The sequence below is a fragment of the Hibiscus syriacus genome, unplaced genomic scaffold (assembly GCF_006381635.1).
Source record: "Hibiscus syriacus cultivar Baekdansim isolate YM2019G1 unplaced genomic scaffold, ASM638163v2 tig00111506_pilon, whole genome shotgun sequence".
NCBI classification, from domain to species: Eukaryota; Viridiplantae; Streptophyta; class Magnoliopsida; order Malvales; family Malvaceae; genus Hibiscus; species Hibiscus syriacus.
Genome location: NW_024063109.1, coordinates 494,679 through 513,967, shown reverse-complemented (window position 1 = coordinate 513,967; position 19,289 = coordinate 494,679). Strand labels below are relative to the sequence as shown.

The window sequence follows — 19,289 nt, the reverse complement described above, 5'->3', positions numbered from 1 at the left end:
TGTCTGCATGTATGTGTTGCTAACATTGTCAGTAGAGTTCTCTTCTAGTGTTCAAATAGATATATAGATAGATACTATTTTCTTTAGATCACCATTACCATCCTTTGTATATTATTTACAATGACTTTTTTGTTAATGACAAGAATCGGATTATGATGATGTGATTTTTTCATTTTAATTTGAGTGGAGAGTTATATGTGATGGTTCATTAGATATGAAAAGGAAGATGAACAGAACTGGAGAAAGAGTCTGAGAAAGAGAGGGATCTCTCTCTTCAACTTTGTATGTAGTTGATATAAGTGTCCTTAGCGCTGATGTTAGGTAGGAATGAGCATTTGGTCTAGTCGAGTCAAAAAATTTCGAATTACTTTGAGTTATTCGAATTGTATTTTATAACTCGATTTGAACTTGAATTTTTTTCGAGTCGAGTTAACTTTATGAAATCACAACTCGAAGTCAATTCGGGTCGAGTATTTTTGAGTCGAGTGTAATCGAAAAAAATCTATTTTTCGTGTGGAGTAGAGTTTGTTCACCGTCAGATTGTCAAAGCCTAAAGTGATGATGATTATTTGTAGCTCACGAGTAAATCTAATCATCATATAACAGATTTAGTATGTGATAAGATTTGAAAACAGTAACAATCACTAACGGAGAATATGAAACTTCGAAGACCTTAATATATGGAGAATTACCACGGGAGGTGCTATTTGCAGAATAGATCCAAGAGAGATATAACGCTTTTAATTCCAGGAAAGCCAATATAAGCAGGGAAGATGCTAGATTAGTAGTGTTAAATGTTAACGCTTCCTAGAGGCATTGAATAAACTGATATTGCAGCAGACAATAAAAAGAAAAAGAAAAAGAGAACGGCAAGAAGAATCAAGGGTTAGCTTTTATTCACTGAAAAAGGGTTTTCAATACAATTATTAAACGAAGCGATTATAGTTTCTTATCTATCAACAACAAATGAATCAAGAAACTATAGCTAATACAGGAGAGAGAAAGAGCTGTTGGAGCTAACACTTTTGAATATGGAGCTGAACAGATAAGTTCCCAGTAATACGAATCAAAGAATGAAAGCTTAATTTGGATTTACCAAATTGTTTACTCGGACAGTGTGCAAGGCTTGAGGAACCAAAATACATCCAACGCTCTTGCTTGTCTTCCATCCGTAACATTAGCATTGGTAGTAATAGAAGTAGAGACACTGCTTCCTGTTTTGATATCCTTGTTTTGCTTCACTTCTTGAAGGATCCCACTCTCCTGTTGATGCATAATGGATTACATTGTAAGCCTCATAAAATACAAGAAGATAAACAATCCTTCAAAAGAAACATACCATCAGTCTGGATCTGGGAGCCTTAGAAGGCGTAGCGGTTTTGGTGGCAGAAAAGCACTGTGGAGAAGGTGGATTGGTTCGTATTTGCAGCAACCCTTCTTTCTCTTTCTGCTTTACATTCTCTAAATTAAGAGACAGAGGAGGGGCCATGTTCTCTGCATCTGCCTCCTGTGTTCTGCTTCTGCAATTTTTCCTACAACATAATCCATCTTTTCTTATCACACTATACAGAATCAAAATCAAATTCAGCAACCCAGAACATTTTTTTTGGATTGAACTTTAGCCATAAGTAATTTGATCGAACTTACTTTTTAATCTTTTCTTTCTGCATCACATCACTTTTCTCTTGACCCAGATCAAACAATGGCTTCCTCTCTTTCTCCACCACAGCCTCTTCGGCTTGAATCTTCTCCTCACCCATTCTTTCATCTGTTTTTCTCTCCCTTGCCCTGGTCGCCAATTTCTTCAGCTCGTTGCAAAACTCGCTTATATGACTCAGAATATCCCTACTAGCAAACAAGTTCCTAGTAGACAAAGTAGTTTTCAGCAGTTGAATCTCATCACTCGGGGACTGGGAGATATCAACCCTCGCCATCTGTTTCTTTCTTTCACTGCTCGACTTGATTGCCGCTTTCAAAGACTTGGCTTGCTGATTCGTCGGAGGAATTGACAAATTCGGGTTCTGGTTTTCACTATCATCAATCTTTGATTGAATTTGGGTTTGCGTCTGCCCTCTTCTCTTCAGTTTAGCGTCTCTGAAACAAAATATGATGCCCCAAAATAGAAAGTAAGCGAAGTTCAGATGATGACATTAAATTAAACATGTCGTAAAGCTAATTATGTTCCGCTTAATACCCTTGATTCAATTCGCGAAATGGGGAGCTTCGACTTCCTCCTCCAGTAACCGATCGTTGTGGAGCCTTGGAAAGAGGCGAGGCTTGAAGAAAATCCTGCGCAGTCCTGGGATGGTTACACTCTGCAATGCATAATACCAAGATCAGGAAAAAAAAAGTTCGAATGGTGAAGAAATGAAGTGAATTGAGAGGAGAAAAAGAATGGAAATGGTACCGGGAGTGCAGAACCAGGCATCATCGTCAATGGATTGTTGATCAAGGGCCAAGAAATCAACCCATTTAGGAGCGTTGATGTGTTCATAAGTGTAGTCCTCAGTGAAGCGGGAGTCTATTCTGTTCCAGTCGATTTTTGCTGGTTCCATTACGCGAATCAAAAGAATTTTGGGATTTCCAGGTGGGAGAGAAGGCGGAGAATGAGAATGTAAACTGAGTTTACTGTGAGTTAAAGTGAACGTTATTATGTGACGTTGGTGGGCTGGGATTTCTTCTTTCTTATTTAGTATGTATTATTTCTTCTGACCGTTGGGGATTTCAGTTTATTATTTGTACGTTTACTTGTTCACAAGGTATTGCTTTGTTTTACGTGTCATGTGATGCTTAAGCTTTTGCTTGCCCAACGGCCTTTTTCTTTTTATTAAGATTCAATCCTTTTATTGATATTTTTTATTTAGGGTAAACTACACGTTTAGTATATAAACTATCCGTTTTGATCAATTTCAATATCTAAACTTTTATTTTTTTTAAATCATATCTAACGTTTAGTTTTTGTTTCATTTTAGTATCCCCCGTCGTAAAAACTTAATGGAGGAGCTAACATGGCATAGCTTTGGTGAAGGACAATCGATCTGAACGATGTACCACGAGAGAATGACGAGTTGACCAATATAGTCCAGTTTAAGGCTCATCAGATGGCGGATCATGAAGATCGAAGGATGAAGAAATTGAAGAGTTCATCGTCGATTTGGGGAGACTGAGTTATTTCTCGGTGACGTTTAGGAGGTCGAAAAGGTGTGGGTTGGAAAGTTTGGGCTTCATTGACCGATGAATGCGACGATCGGTGAGCCCATCCATTAAGTTTTTAACGGCGGGTACTAAAAATGAAACAAAAACTAAACATTAGGTACAATTTTGAAAAAAAATAAAAGTTTAGTTACTAAAATGGACTAAAACCGATAGTTTAGGTATTAAATATTTAGTTTACCCTTTTATTTAATATACTCATCGAGTTAAGAAATTATTTTTATCCTTTAAGGTTTTGAGTTCGAGCTCTACGAATACAAAAATATATAAATGTTCAACGTCAGATGATTGAAAGTCTTTGACATATACTATAACACAAGTTTTATTTAGGGTAAACTATACGTTTAGTATTTGAACTATCATTTTTTTATTATCAAATTGTTTCTTTAAATCATATCTAACATTTATGTTTTAATTTCATTTTGGTCACCATCATTAAAAAAGTAACAAAAGTGCTAACATGACAGTTTTTAAATTTTTTTCAATAATAACGTGTCATTACCTTATGATAAGTCGATGACAACCAAAACGTAATGTTACATATGATTTTGAAATAAAATATTGTTGGAAGACCAAAACGGAATAAAAATGATAGTTGGAATACGAAACATGTAGTCTACCCTTTCTTTTAATAATTGACGTTTAACACCTATTTATTAATAGCTTTATTATTTAGTTATTTAAGTGTAAGATTTACTGATTAACTTTATAAACTATATTTATATATAATTATTAAGTATAAAAAATGATGTCTCTCGAGTGATTTTCTCTTGAGGTATTGAGTTCAAGTAGTTATATTTTTAGAGTGTGTATATTATTAATGATTAAAAAAAGTTATAAACAAATATAACATTGTTATTACTTTAGCCTATTAAAAAAAATTATGAAGTTATCGAAAATGATGACTTTTCGATTGGTGCATAAAATATATGTATATAATTCACAATTGTTTTATGACACTTGTTCAATTGTTATGCCTCACGGTATATGTGGCTCATCCCACCATGCTACAAAGCATTCTTCAGCTGTGCTCAAGTCATTCAATACTGATTGTTGGAATCCTCCTGCAGCGAGCGCCTTCACTACTTTAACTGACTTTACATAAGCCTTTCGTAACACTTTTCCAGACTTTGTTTTCTCGTTAGGATCCAACAATGATTTGATAGTCCCTACAAGTCCATCATCCCTTTTGGTCATCGGATTCAGCCCATACCCGTAATAGTGGAATTAGAACACAGTTGAAGCCGAAAACGAAGCAGCAGTACGTGCTATTACGTGACGACGACTCTATAAACAGGCTGCAACAATGTAACACCTGAACTGCAATTTACCTCCTGTGTTACAGAAAAAAAAACAGTCAACAAATAATCGAAATTGATGGGCAACAAATTTGTAAATCCGTAACCGCCCTAGACGAAGAAGCCGTCTTAAACTCGAGACTTTACTTAAGGGGCATCAACTGCCTTCCACTCAACAAGCATTGGTGTAAGCGAAGCTTAATAAAATGTAGACCATTGATACGACGTCGTCGAGAAGGTAATCACGAACCGGGAACACTAGAAGATACAATAAGAAGAATGCCTTTATGTGTAGCCTACAAGTACCTATCTATTTGTATGACCGCGTATGGTGGTAAACTATCTGAACAGTCGAGGTTCATAGTATTAATGATTAAATTTAATAAAAGTAAAAGCATATGATATATATGAAAGTTGATGTTAAGTTTAGTGACTCTTGATGTAAATTATTTGGAGGCAAGTGATTATAATTTTATTAAACTGAGATTCAAGTTAATGAGAACAACTTTAATATAGTAGTATGGATTAATCGAATTAAAGATATTAAATTCAATAATTAATATTCAATGAGACAAATTTATTATTTTTGTATTCTATTTTATTTGGTAAAATAATTTTTTATTTAATCATTAAACAAACAGATAAAAGTTCTTATAACTGATATTTAAAACTTTTATAACAAATTCTCACTATACCCTTAAATAGGAGTGAATATTCGATCGAGTCGAGTAGAATAAAAAGAATCTTTAGTTATTCGAGTTAACAAGTATTATTTTATGTCTTAAATTTTATTTGAAATTTTTTTCGAGTCAAGTTTATAAAATTTGAGTTGAGTCGAGTTGTTTGAGTTTTTGTTTAAATTTAATTATAAATATTTATAATGTTGTGATACTATTTGAGTTCAGTTTAAACAAGTTTCTATAATTATATACAATTTACACATATATTTCTTCATATTTTTTCATACGTGATATATATATCATGTAGAGTTAGAGACAAGAGCAGACTTAAAAACCAATTCACTTAATAGTACCAATTTGAATTATTTGAGCTTTGTTATATAATTCGGTCAAAATTTAAATTTTATTTGAGTCGAGTCGAACTTATTAAATTACAAATCGAGTCTATTTGAGTTAAATTTTTCCAATTTGAAATGAATTAAAAAAAATAAAATTTTAATCAAACTAAATTTTACTCACCTCTATTCTTAAATGGCATTTCCCCCTCCATCCTCCAAATCAATCCTTCAATTCAAAGTTCAGCAGTCATATTGCATGGAGTTAACTTTTATTTATTGGCTATATAGATATGAATATATAAATAAATAAATAAATATGGGTGTTTATATACATTAAAGAGCCCAGTAGGATCATGTGAGAGTGAGGCACGTGCAGTAATAATTCCACGTCCACTTCCACCCATCTTCATTTTCAAAGCCATGCTATTGCAGGGTAAAGTCGGTGATCTGTCAAATAAAAAAGTTTCTTTTTTCTTCTGTCAAATGAGGAAGAAAATAAAATAATAATAAATACTAATGAGAAGCTAGCAGAGAAGTGGAGTGTATGATAAAAGCGAAAGCTGCCCGGATCCCATCGCCATTGCCATTAGATAATTATTTTCGTAATGTTTATTCTCGCTATTATTGTAATCATATTGTATCTTGTAAGGCAAATTGGCAACCCAGTTATGCTTGTATAGCAATTCACCATCCCTTTCAAGCCAACCCAATTTCCATCTTAATGTATATCATTAATTAATCTTTTCTTCTTCTTTTTTCACTTTTCTCCTATATAAAATTTAATAGCGATTTTAACGTGATATTTCAATATTGATATAATACTTTTAATTACTTTTTTTAATTTTCATGTCAATAATTTAATAATTTTTTTAAATTAATTATATTCGACGAATAAGATGGTGACATATATCATCATCTTAGAATAATAGAATTTACTGGATGATGGGAGTTGAGTCCTGATCCCCTTGGAAGAGGTCATTCGCTTAGCCACCGTAATAGAGCCCAACCATCCTTACAAATTTTTTTCATAAGATGATGACACGTGTCATCATCTTATTTGTCAAATAAAATTAATCTAAAAATAACATCAAATTGCTTATGTGAAAATTAAAAAATAATTTAAGAAATGACATATCAATATAAAAAATTAAAAAAAAAATGTCACTCCAATATTATTGTTAATTTGTTTAACAACAAAGGACCACGACAAAAAGGAAACATATATTAGATATGATTTTAAAAAATTAATAACTAAATCAACAGGGAAATAAGTAAATGACTTAAATAAGTAGTTTAACCTAATATATAATATAAAAGCAATAGAGTAAGAAATAAGAATATGAATGTTGAGGAGGTCCAAGCAACAAATTGTGTACGGCTATAGTTGAGATATTCTTGTGGGGTGTAATCATTTTCGGATCCTTTTTTCCCCCTTTAATGCTCCTATTAATTTCATTTTTTTTTTCTTTAGAAAAGCAAATCTACTGTAATTGCCTCGCCTAAATTACCATGTTGGTGCCTGTACTATGGGCTTAAGCATAAATTAGTTTTTTCTATTGTAAAAGTGACCAATTTAGTCTACCCCTTTAATTTTGAAACAATTATGTAACTTTGTAAAAAAAATATTATATTGACTTGTCGTGTTTTGAATTTACGTGAAACAATAATAATTTAGTCTTTATTATATTTTAAAAATACGAAACTGTGATTTTTTTTCCTTAAAAAAAGATTTTTTTGACATTCACGGTATTGTCATAAAATATTTTCTCTTTGTTTCAAAGTTGCAGTGTTTTTAGATATTATTATATAATTGTATAAAAATTTAAATATTAATCAAGTAATGATATACGAATGTAATTATAAAGAATTTTAATTCTTCAAATTTGTTTGTTTGATACAGTGTAATTATAGTATGATTTTTTTTAACTAGGCAGAGATGTATTATATTTAGATAAATCATAAATGTCAAAATTCGAATTAACACAAGATGAGATAATATAAGCATTCTTGACCACTCAACAATTAATTAATTGATTATAGTATAATTTTTTATATTATATTCGATAGTACAAATTATACTTATATAATTAAATAAATTTAAATTTAGAAATATTAATAATTATAAAATTAAAAAGTATAAAATGTAGTATATGTCTAAAATCACTCTTAACTATTGAATATGTACACATTTTTGTAGACTCAATTGCTCGACTTCAATATCTCTAATGATAACAAATACACACTTTTATCATTAACACCACCCAAATGAGTTCAAAATTCAATCTACATGTTCATAATTCAATAGATATACATATTCATAATTCATCCCACCTATTTTAAATCTCTAATAATAAGATTTAATTGATATAATATTAATTTTTAAATATTAATTTTTTTTTTAAAAAAGTAACACTAACTTAAAATCTAAACAATAATTTTTAAAAGTCTCAAGTTAATTATTTAATTATTTTTAACAATTAAATTAAACCATTGATAAAAATAATTAAATTATTTATGAAATTGATTTTGATATAAGATTTTAGTTTTAAACCTTATTATTTTATGTAATATGTAATTAATATATTGGTTACATTTTAAAAATGGAGCCAAAAATGAAATTACCTTTTGATACAACAAAGAATTTCTTGTTTGTTTTTTCTCCCTTTCTCCATAATTTAGGTTATCTCTCAATTTTTTAACAGTCTTTATATTTTTCTTTAATTTTTGTTTAGTCAATGACGATACTAATTTCAACGTTGGTTATTGACCATTGATGATTATTATTTCTCTCTTTTTTATATTATGTCTTTTTTCCCTCTTTTCTTAAGGTTTTTTTTTCTTCAATTTTGAATAAGAATCTATATTCTTGTGACATATTTTTTCCCGACACTTGTGATACACTTTTTCTTTTCTCTTGTAGCACGTTTTTTATGATTTTTGATACGTTATTTGCATACCTTTGTGGTCGTCATGTGCTCGTGCTCGCACAAAGACCCTCACGACTTTTGTTCTCTGTGTGATTTGTCAGTGGTCATGTATAGACAAATCCTTTTTTTTATAAACTATTATTTGCTGATGTAATCACTTCGTAAAGTGTCTTGTTCGTGAGATGCTACGGGTTCTTATGAAGGTTACTGATTTATTCGTATCTTTGGATTTAATATTTTATATATGAGTTTTTTTTGTGACTATTGTTATCATTTCTCTTTATATATTTGGGTGTATTGTAATTCTAAATCCTTCTATAATTTTTATTGATAAAATCCAACTGTCATTATAAAAAAATAAAATAAAAAATATATAATTGAATAAATCCAATACTAATTCCCGGACCATACTCTGATAAACATTATAAATATACATTTCTTTGTGCGTTCCTCTCTATTTTCCATGCCCACTTCTACTAGTCTGGCAATGGAAACTTACAGTCATCATGAAGACCACGAAGCTTTGATGTTCCACTCCTGGCCATGTGCATACTACGTTCAAAGCCCTTCCACCGTCTCTCATGCAAACAGCACCGACGTCCGCAAGACCGCCATCGAAGACCAATCCGCCGTTACTCTCCATTTCCACTCCCCGACTCCTTCCGAATCAAACATCCTCAACAAGAACCCCGACGTTGCTCGCTTCACCCTTTCGCGTTACTCATCCTCTCGTGGATCGAACAACTCCTTCTTGCACGACAAAAGCATTGTCGCTGCTGCTGCTGCCGATCACAAAGCAGGGTTCAACCGTCTCATCATCATCGACAAGGTTGGTCACGGTGACAATCAAAACGATGAAGATGAAGATGAAGCTAGAGAAGGGTGGTGGTGGAGGTATTGTTCTTTTAGAAGCTCTAATTCTTGCGCTTGGATTTCTTTGCAAATTTGTTGGAGGCTGGTGTTGAGCTTGGGGCTTGCATTGCTTGTCTTCTACATTGCTACCAAACCACCACCTCCTAACATTTCTATTAAGGTATGTGTACTGCTCTCTCTTATTCCTCTTCTTTTTTCTTCGAAGTTACCATATTTTTCTGAACTATTTTCAGATAATTGCATTTGTTAATTGATTAATAAATTGCTAAGGGGGAAAAACACTGATATTGTATGCTAAAGTAGAACTGAATTCAAGTTTTAAGTACGGACTCTCTTTCGGAGCAGTGCATGTACAGATTATAGTTTATAATGCCCTTTTGTTTCAAATGAAAAGACCAAAAGGAGGAAACTCGCATTATCAGCCAGAACGGAACCACGTTGATCCTGAAAGTTTTAGTCTAATATCATCTAAGGTCCCTCTCAAGTTAAACATCAATTGAATTAAGAATTGATTATCTCAATTTTTGGATTAAAATACTTAATATGCCATTGTTCTTTTGAAATTATCAATTTTATGTCTTATAATTCGATCTTAATTTCGTCTTTGATTATCAGAAGAGAGTATATATGCAAATTTATGATTAATAGGATCCTTTAAAAGGTCAAATTATGGTACTCAACTCACCTTGACAGCAGGCATCTCTTCTTCTTTTTATTTATTTGTTTGTTAATTTGCTTCCAATAAAGCACAGATGATGGGCTGCTAAAATTACTCATATGCATCGTTGATACCTCGATCTTTAAGGACCAGGCCCAACAGCTCAAACACAATTCATGCTGTGAGTAATTTTCTTGTCCTAGAATTACGGATAAGTATTTGATCTGAATTTAATAAGTTTTAGTTTGATTCGATTAAATCGGTTATTTTTTAAAAATCTGAATTCGGATTAAGTTTGGTTTTTGTTTCTTAAAGGATTGAATCGGATCGGATCAAGTTGATATTTAAGGTAAAAAAAATCTAACTCGATCCGAGATAATAGTAATTATCCCTTATTTTACCCCTCTCTCTTTATATATATATATATATATATATATATATATAATGATTTAGATTGAGTCATGTACATATTTTTATCTCAAAAATTGAATTGGGTGGATTTTTCCTAAATTCGAGTTAAGACGAGTGCGAGTGAAGAGATTTAATTTTTTAATAGAGTTAAGATAAATCAAAAACTTTACCTAATTCGACCTACGATAATCCCTACCTAAAACCATGCTATGAAGCCCAATGATCCTTCTTTAGGCCCCAGGTTGCAAGGGGCAGGATTTAATAAAACCGTGAACTCAAATTGAATGAAGAGCAAACTCTAATAAAACATGGAATCTTGCAAAAAAATGCAGGTGGCAAGAGTCGGTGAGTTCGGATTAGGAGAAGCAGTAGATGGGTCAGGTGTTTCGACCAAGATTCTCACCTGCAACTGTTCCATCCGCTTTGTCGTAGAAAACAAATCAAAGCTCTTCGGTCTCCATATCCACCCTCCAACAATCGATATATTCTTCGGCCGTCTGCCTTTCGCTATCTCACACGTAAGTAACCAACTGGACAATGACCCATTCCCATGTGTTTTGTTTTCTTCTTATCTTTTTCTATTACTTGGATTGCAGGGACCAAAGCTATATGCTCAAAGCTCGGGTTCATCGAGATTTGAGGTCTACATTGGAACAAGGAATAAACCAATGTATGGTGCTGGGAGGAGCATGCAGGACTTGCTAGATTCGGGAATGGGATTGCCGCTACTGATTCATGTGAAGCTGAGATCAAATTATCGAGTTGTATACAACCTTCTAAAGCCTAAGTTCCATCACCAAGCGGAGTGTTTATTACTCCTCGACAACAAATACGACAAGAAACACCATACCCGGAAATTTAATAGCACCTGCACTTTCACTTCATAGAACCATGTCTGCCCAGCCCCAGCTTCAGCTTCAGCTTCAGCTCGACTCAATGTTGTGTATTGACACAATGTTGAATCTTTTGTTATGAAAAATAATACACTAATGGTGCTAAGAATGCCTCTTGTGTCGGCGCATAAACAGTGTAAGCTTTTTATATATACAAAATTGTACGATACGATTATACTAGCACTTAATATATCGATACATGATAGTAATTGAAACGTAACGTTTTTATTTTAACAATGATGTGTGTTTAGCATAAAAAATATGTATATAATCTAGAAATTTAAGAATGAGTTTGAAAATTTTAATATTTTTTAAAAAAACAATGGTTATGTAATTTTTTTTTTCCTTAATGCATTAAATTAAATTTAACTATTTTTCAAAATTATAGGATGCATTTGACCTCTTAGGGACTTAGTGTATCTGTCCTCAGTATATTAGTATCATTATGTTTTGGTTTAAGATTTAAGACACAAATTTTATACATGAAAAACATAAATAATATTTATATGTGAGATCATATGACGTATCACATGCTATACTTGACATTAACATTGAATGAGTTGATAAAAACAAATGATTCATGCTTAAATGTTGAAAATATAGAAACGCTAACATAATATTTACTTATTAGAAACTCAAATAATCAAAATAGAGTGAGAGAATAGTTCTACTTACACATGGAACTTAGATCATGTGATTATCCTCGTGATATTTTATTTAAAAAGTGTCAACCCTTGAACGCTATTAAAAACAAAGTCATGACATTTTTTTTAAAGTGTGGTGCCCTCAAATTTTAAGGCTCTGTGACGTATCACATACCATACTTATAGATGGACAGATTTATTCAAATTTCAATGCATAACTAAAAGCTCATGACACCTCCGTGTTTCCCTTTCGAATACTAGAATCTAACTCTGAAACTTCAAACTCACATGAAATAACATAAAACATAATCACTAAGGATCATAATTAGATCCGAAAATCATAGATTATGATTATCTAATCTAGTTTTCCTTAAACCAAAATTTTAGTTTGTTTTAGAGTATTAGCTTTACAACTTAGAGTTTAGAGAAATAGAAAACTTTCTGATGAAGCATGAAAAGAATGAATTTTATTACATGAGAACCCTGCTTTATATAGCATACAAATCAGTGTACAAAGCACATGAAATGCTAACCGATCCAATAATAGAATTACAACAACCCCATAACAACCTGAAACCTCCCAGCACCTGCACCTATACACTAACATAGAGAAATATTGAATTTCTTGTTTTAATTTTGCATCTAATGTTAAAATAAACCATAAAGGGGATAGTTTTATATATTAGCGCCAGTAGTAAATTAATGAACATATTGAAAGAATATGGTGGAAAATAGAAGTAGCAAGCAGGAAATATATTGTTGGTAACCATAACCAAATCCTAACACTCCGGCCCATATTGGTTCATGACTTCAATAGCTTAATGTTCCATTGTTTTCATTTAACTTCTTTTTATAAACACGTTATTAGATCTATTAATTAATTAATCTAAATTGAATATTGTAGAGACTTAATATGAAGGTTTCCTAATTCAATTTGTACTATTTTTAAGCGTCAAGATTCAAACACTTAACATTACTAAAGAAATTTAATTACTTATCTCGTTATTCCTGCCAGTCGTAGCAAATTTAGTCAACTGAATACATATTACTAAATACAATTATGATGAAATTAGAGTGATTGTATATTGTATAAAATCAGTGACGGAGTCACAACTTGGTGCTCACCTTGAAATTTGAATTTTTTCTATTAGTTACTTATTTTGTTGATGGTGCTCGCCCTAAAATTTTATTTGTGTCCACCACATTTAAAAAATTTATTTTGTTAACATGTGTGCTCACCATAAAAAATATTTGGTAAACTACACAAATGATCACTAATGTTTGAGTAAGTTTTCATTTTTTATACTAAAATTTCAAAGTAACAAATTGGTCACTAATGTTATTGATTTATTACAAATCGATCACTTGTTGTTAATCATCGTTACTACAGTAACGAAATATTGACGTGACACATTAAGCTAGGTGGTTTAGTACATTTGACCCATTTGAATACTCTTCTTCTCCTCCTCCTCCTTCTTCTTCTTCTTATGTCATAGTACAACCTCAGCTAGAATAAAATCAAATAACATTTTTTAGTGTTAATAAACACAAGAAGTTAAGAAGAATAATTTTTTTAGTGTTAATTCAAGAAGAATATGACAACAAATAACCTACCAAGTGCATAAATTCCTTCCCAGGAATATCTTGAATAAAAGACCTGCATATTGCAGGATTGCTTGGCTCTCCAAGACGCTGAAAGATCCTTTCTGAAGTCCTCGATCATGATTATAATCTTACCCAGAGCAGTAAAAAAATGAATTCAACTCCTTTTATAGTGGAACTTCTCTTGTTGATTTTCTTGAATGAACCTCTTACAAACGAAGGGCAAGCTTCATACTCTCTAACTGAGAATATCCATTTATTTCTACTGTTATTTCATTTTACAAACGAAGAAACATGAGACAGAGATAGACAACCTTTAACCTCGACAGCAAGTGATGGAACTACAACCTCAGTTGTAAGGGTTAGCTTGCACTCTCGGTTGGCAATTATAATATGATGCTCCCCTATGAGAGCATGACACGATGTCTCTCCAAAGAGCTTCGTAGCTTATGTATTGTGTGTTCGTCGTTTGTAATATGCTCCTATTGAACTCTAACCTACCATCCATGTTGTTAGCCATGCACTCGGGTCGTTGAGCCTAACAACTGTTTTACTCGTTCGTCATCTTCGTCGATACCCAGCTTAAGATGTGCACGCCGCTTGCAGTGGAGGCAGACACGACGATGATATGAGTTGTAGTGCTGAGGAGGAGTAAGGAAATGGCCAGGAGAAAACCAGAGGGATTAGCCATTTGTTTTGGATTTTGCAGTTTGTTGGGAGAATGGTGGATTTTCAGATTGGCTTAAAGAAGAATAAGTTTTCAGATTAGCTTAAAGTGGATTTAAAGAAGAAGAAGAAGAAGAAGAAGAAGAAGAAGAAGAAGAAGAAGAAGAAGAAGAAGAAGAAGAAGAAGAAGAAGAAGAAGAAGAAGAAGAAGAAGAGTCAAACGGTCGGTTAAACGAGTGAAGTTAGTTGGTTTAACATGCCACGTTAGTATTTCGTTACTGCAGTAATAATTATTAACAGTGAGTGATCAATTTGTTATAAATAGGTAATGTCAATGACCAATATGTTACTTTTGAAACTTTAATAGAGATATGAAAATTTACTCAAACATTAATAATTATTTGAATAATTTACGCAAAAGTATTTCTACATCCTCCGCTTGATGAAGTCTAGAGGCGTGTACGTGAATATATATATATATATATATATATATATCACTGGTTGGCAACATTTTCATTAGTATATGATATAATCTATTTAAAATACACATTTTTTCACTATAGGGTTCTATCTTTTTAATTTTCTTTGAATATTTGGCAAAAGCATGCAGCTATGGGGGCATTAATGCATATGACAACACTTGGGGAAAATGTTCATTTTGATATTGACAATATAATATATGTTATATATGTTGTAACGTTAATCAACATCGCTTATATGCTTTATACATAGTGTACATATAAAATAATTATTTATAAGGATATTTTGTTTAAGAAAAAAAGGATGTGGGTGGGTGAGTAGAGGAGCACGACAGCTTTCATATCATGAGCTGGAATGCATGGGAATATAATATATGGTTTCCGCACCACATTCAAATCAAATCCTCTTTGTTTATTCCATTTAGGCGTGCCCATTTCGTGTCTTCCACACGAAAGTGTTTTCCCACTCTAATTGTTGTTTCTTTCGGTTTAATTACTTGTTTCATCCTTGTACTATACGTGCATGGATTAAATTCATCTTTTTATCATAAAAGTCAGCCATCTAGTTTATGTGCATTTAATTTTGAAGGAAATAGGAGTGAAACCAGAGAATGTTTATCGAGAAGGCCGAGATTGGATTGTAATTTTTAAGAGGGTCAAATAATAGTTTTACAATTTAATAACCAAAAGATGATTTTTCAAGGACCAATGGCCAAAGGGAAATTTTTCCATTTTATTTATTAAAATCTTATAACTTTAAGTGCTATAAGAGAATTTTACTAAACCAAGGAGGAGACGTGACTCATACCACCAACCAATGAAGGGATATGCACGAGGCGGGGTGAGCCAGTTTTTTTTCCGCCTCGACCACGAGCCGAAAATGTATTGTTTCCATCCGATTCCGTCACGTTGTGAAGATTATACTAGTCTTTTTTTTTTTCCTTTCAGAAAACGTCCCGATTTCTAAATCAAAATCCTGACCTTAATCTAATCCGGTTTGAATATATTAATACTTTAAAATAATAAAAATAATATATTTTATAATAACATTTTTTTAAATAATTAAAATAATATATTTTATAATAAATTATTACATTTTTAACGATTTAAAAATCATATTTTAACACCATAAAAAAGAAAATATTTAAAATCTTAAATATATAAAGTAGTAATTTTGTAATTTATATCAGATCAGGTTAGAATGGTGATTTTTCACCTTAAACCCGACATCATCCCAACCCCGACTTTAACATTATATAACTAGCCCTTTCCTGAACTCGAAATTTAAAAAAGAAATCGCCCTTATAAGGTCGGGAGTTATCGGGTTCTAATATTTTGACCATCCCTAACGCCACCTGGTGCCACCCAATAAATAGTAGAGAAAACTACATAGTACTTAAACTATTACTTTTATTCTATTTTGGTACCTAAATTTTATTTATTTTTCAAAACTATACCTAATGTTTAGTTTAGGTTTCAATTTGGTACTCGTCGTTAAAAAATTAACAGAACTACTGACGTGGTAGTTTTTTTTATTTCTTTAATAATTATGTGGTATTACCTTATGGAGACACGTCAACATCACCTTAAGTTTTTTTGTGGGTACCAAATTGAAACCTAAAATAACATTAGGTATGGCTATGAATAAAAAATAAAGTTTAGGTACCAAAATGAAATAAAATTGATAATTTAAGTACTAAACGTGTAGTTTACCCTAAAATATTAACACATGAAAATAAGAATGCAATTTTGTCCTTATTGTGTTATAGAAAGCACTTGAAAACATGGCTCATTCTTGTAGTAGAGGATTAATTTACTTTTCAGTTTATAATACAAAACCTTTTGATGGATCAATGAATAACATATCATCAATAATTTTAAAAAACAATCCAAGTAACTTCGTCCTTAATAATTTGTTATTATTTAATTATGTGAAATTATGTAAAATTATTTATTGCTTTTTTATTAAAAAAAAACTTTTTTAATCTTTGATCACTCGTACGTCAAAAGAATATAAACATTAAGTAGGTTCAATCTTAAGTCTTTCTATATATCATATCAATACTAATCAAATTAAATATCATCGACAATTATAATTAGAGTTAATTGCATCATATGTCTTTAAACTATAACTTTTTAAATTAGTTTCTAATTTCTTTTACATTTCAATTTTATCCTCAAACCATGGCTTTCATTCTAAATTGATCCCAAACTTTTGAACATTTTATATTCACCCCCAAACTATGATTCTCATTCTGTATTGGTCCCTAAACTTTTGAACATTTCAATAATGTCACTAAAAGTCTTTCAAAAGTTTAGAGATCAATTCGATGATGAATTTAGAATGTTTAAAAGTTTAGAGATCAATATAAAATGGGAGTCATAGTTTAAGGACGCATAGTACAATTAACTATATATTGTAATTATAAATCGATACAATATGAAATTAGGGGAGGAAGATACCAAAACTCAAGATGCTACAAAAAGAAATTGAGAAAGATAAAAATGGAAAGAAGTTGAAAATACAAATGAATTGACTATAAACATAGTAACGACATGATGTGGGAAAAAAATGCATTTACGGGGTCGGGGACCCTCCATTTTATTTTGTGAAGGGCTCGTAGTTTGTCACTACCAAAAAGCAGCAGACTAACACAATAAGTTATAAATCCCTCCGTTGAAATTAGCAATTGTACCTGTGGTACGTACCCTCGTCCCCGGCGTGTATGTGCGCTGGTGGGGATTTGCGTTTGCTATGTCTGATAAGCAAATATTTGTATTATGATCTTTATTATTAATAATAATTAGGTCAGTGTTGAAATTAATGGATACTGCAGATGAAGTTGCTAGGGAATTGCCATTTAACTATTTAAGCATGAGGAACATATTGGGTTTCTTACTTGGCCCGCATTCTGCTAAAAGTCGAATGCTACCAACAACAGAAAGCACTTAAATTTGTAGGACTTGAATTTTTTTCTCTTCAACGTGGATGATGCCCCTTTGCTAACTTTGAAACGCCCGGCTACAGTTAACGTCGTCCAAATTCCTTTCTATTTTTATTATGAAATCCTCTGCCATAATGCTCTTCTCGCATTGCTATTGGCGAAGCTGCATGAATTAATTAATATTGATGTTAATTATTATATTCGTGATTATTGTTGGAATACCTCCGAAGCTTGTAAGTTGTCACTGTCATAAAAAATATATACATAAGTAGATAATAATTGGTGTGATGAGGCTGCACACGAGCATCTTGAAAGGTATATAAAGGGCAAAGCCAGGTGCAGGTTTTGCAGTTGCAGAAAACAAGTTTGCTTTACCATCAGCATCGGCAGTGAACCACAGGTTAGCTACTTCCTTCCAAAATTGCTACATATTCATCATTTGCTTGGAGTATTAGTAGAATATCTGTTTATTCAAAGACTTAAAATCTATATATTGCTCTTTTGCCTGCCTTTGTTTCTTTCCCATTCCATGTGTAGTTCCAGTGTCAATAGAAGAACTGGTACTACCTGCATACTATGTATGAATAAATATGTGATAATATTCACCATTATATACATTAGAAAAACAGTTTTCATTATTTTATATATTAGGGTGAACTACATATGTGATCACTTAATTATAAGGGAAAATTCCAATACGACCACCGACCTTTCAATTTTATCAATCAAATCACTTAATTATTTAAATAGTGCCAATCAAGTCATATGTATTAACATTTGACGGAGGAGCTAACGTGTTAGTGAAAATAATTGATATAATTACACATTTGATCTTTATTACTTACATATATTCTATCCATTTGATCTTAATTTTAATTTAACTTAATAAATATAATTTGGTCATAATTTTATTAAATTAAACTAAAATTAGGACAAAATTTATAGAATGTGTAAATAATAAAGACTAAATTTGTAAGTATACTAATTATATTAACTGTCACATTAACTCCTTTGTTAAATGTTAACGACAAATGACTTGATTAATATCATTTAAATAGTTAAATGGTCTGATTGAAAAAAATTAAAAGATGAAGTGTCAAATTAAAATCTTTCCATAAGTAATCACATGTGTACTTTTACCCTATATTTTATTATTCATATAAATTTGTTCGAACTCAAACCCTTGGATTTGAAACAATTAATTAATGCGTAACAAACATGGAAAAATCAGTTCATAAAAGCTTATATTTGATATATAACAAATAAATTTAATCAAATATTAAATTTATACATCTATTTATATTTTAATAGTAATTATTAATCTAATATTATGATATAATCCATTGATTGACATTGTATCAATTATCAAACACAAATCCTCAATAAAAATATAGAGCGGTGAAGTATAGTTAGACGCAAAATCAGTTGGCCAGCAAAACCTTTTGGAAACTGACTAGGAAACATACATTTGCTTTCATGTGATGTGTTTCTTCATAGGAAATTATGTTGGAAACTTACTTGGAATCTATTACCGTGTTCTTTTCCTAGCTAATTATGTACACATTAATTTTGCATTATCTACACGCACAATCCATCCTACTTTTGTTTTTTCCAAAGTGTTTTGGTTTATGTGCCATATATATTTACGTACCTCGCGTTTTG

At 31.6% G+C, this 19,289-nt stretch overlaps 2 protein-coding genes across 2 annotated transcripts; one reads left to right on the top strand and one right to left on the bottom strand.

The window, feature by feature from the left end:
• Window positions 1-997: 997 nt before the first annotated feature.
• Window positions 998-2,646, bottom strand: LOC120164248. The gene is made up of 5 exons (XM_039174003.1): window positions 2,408-2,646; window positions 2,195-2,315; window positions 1,648-2,094; window positions 1,340-1,532; window positions 998-1,263 (listed from the first exon to the last, which is right to left on the bottom strand). Exons 1-5 carry the CDS (start codon window positions 2,553-2,555, stop codon window positions 1,105-1,107), a joined length of 1,068 nt encoding a protein of 355 aa, XP_039029934.1. The 5' UTR covers window positions 2,556-2,646; the 3' UTR covers window positions 998-1,104.
• Window positions 2,647-8,943: 6,297 nt separating this feature from the next.
• LOC120164305 lies at window positions 8,944-11,312 on the top strand. Its single transcript, XM_039174058.1, has 3 exons — window positions 8,944-9,489; window positions 10,731-10,916; window positions 10,995-11,312. The coding sequence occupies exons 1-3, from the start codon at window positions 8,944-8,946 to the stop codon at window positions 11,283-11,285; spliced, it is 1,023 nt and encodes a 340-aa protein (XP_039029989.1). The 3' UTR covers window positions 11,286-11,312.
• Window positions 11,313-19,289: the final 7,977 nt, after the last annotated feature.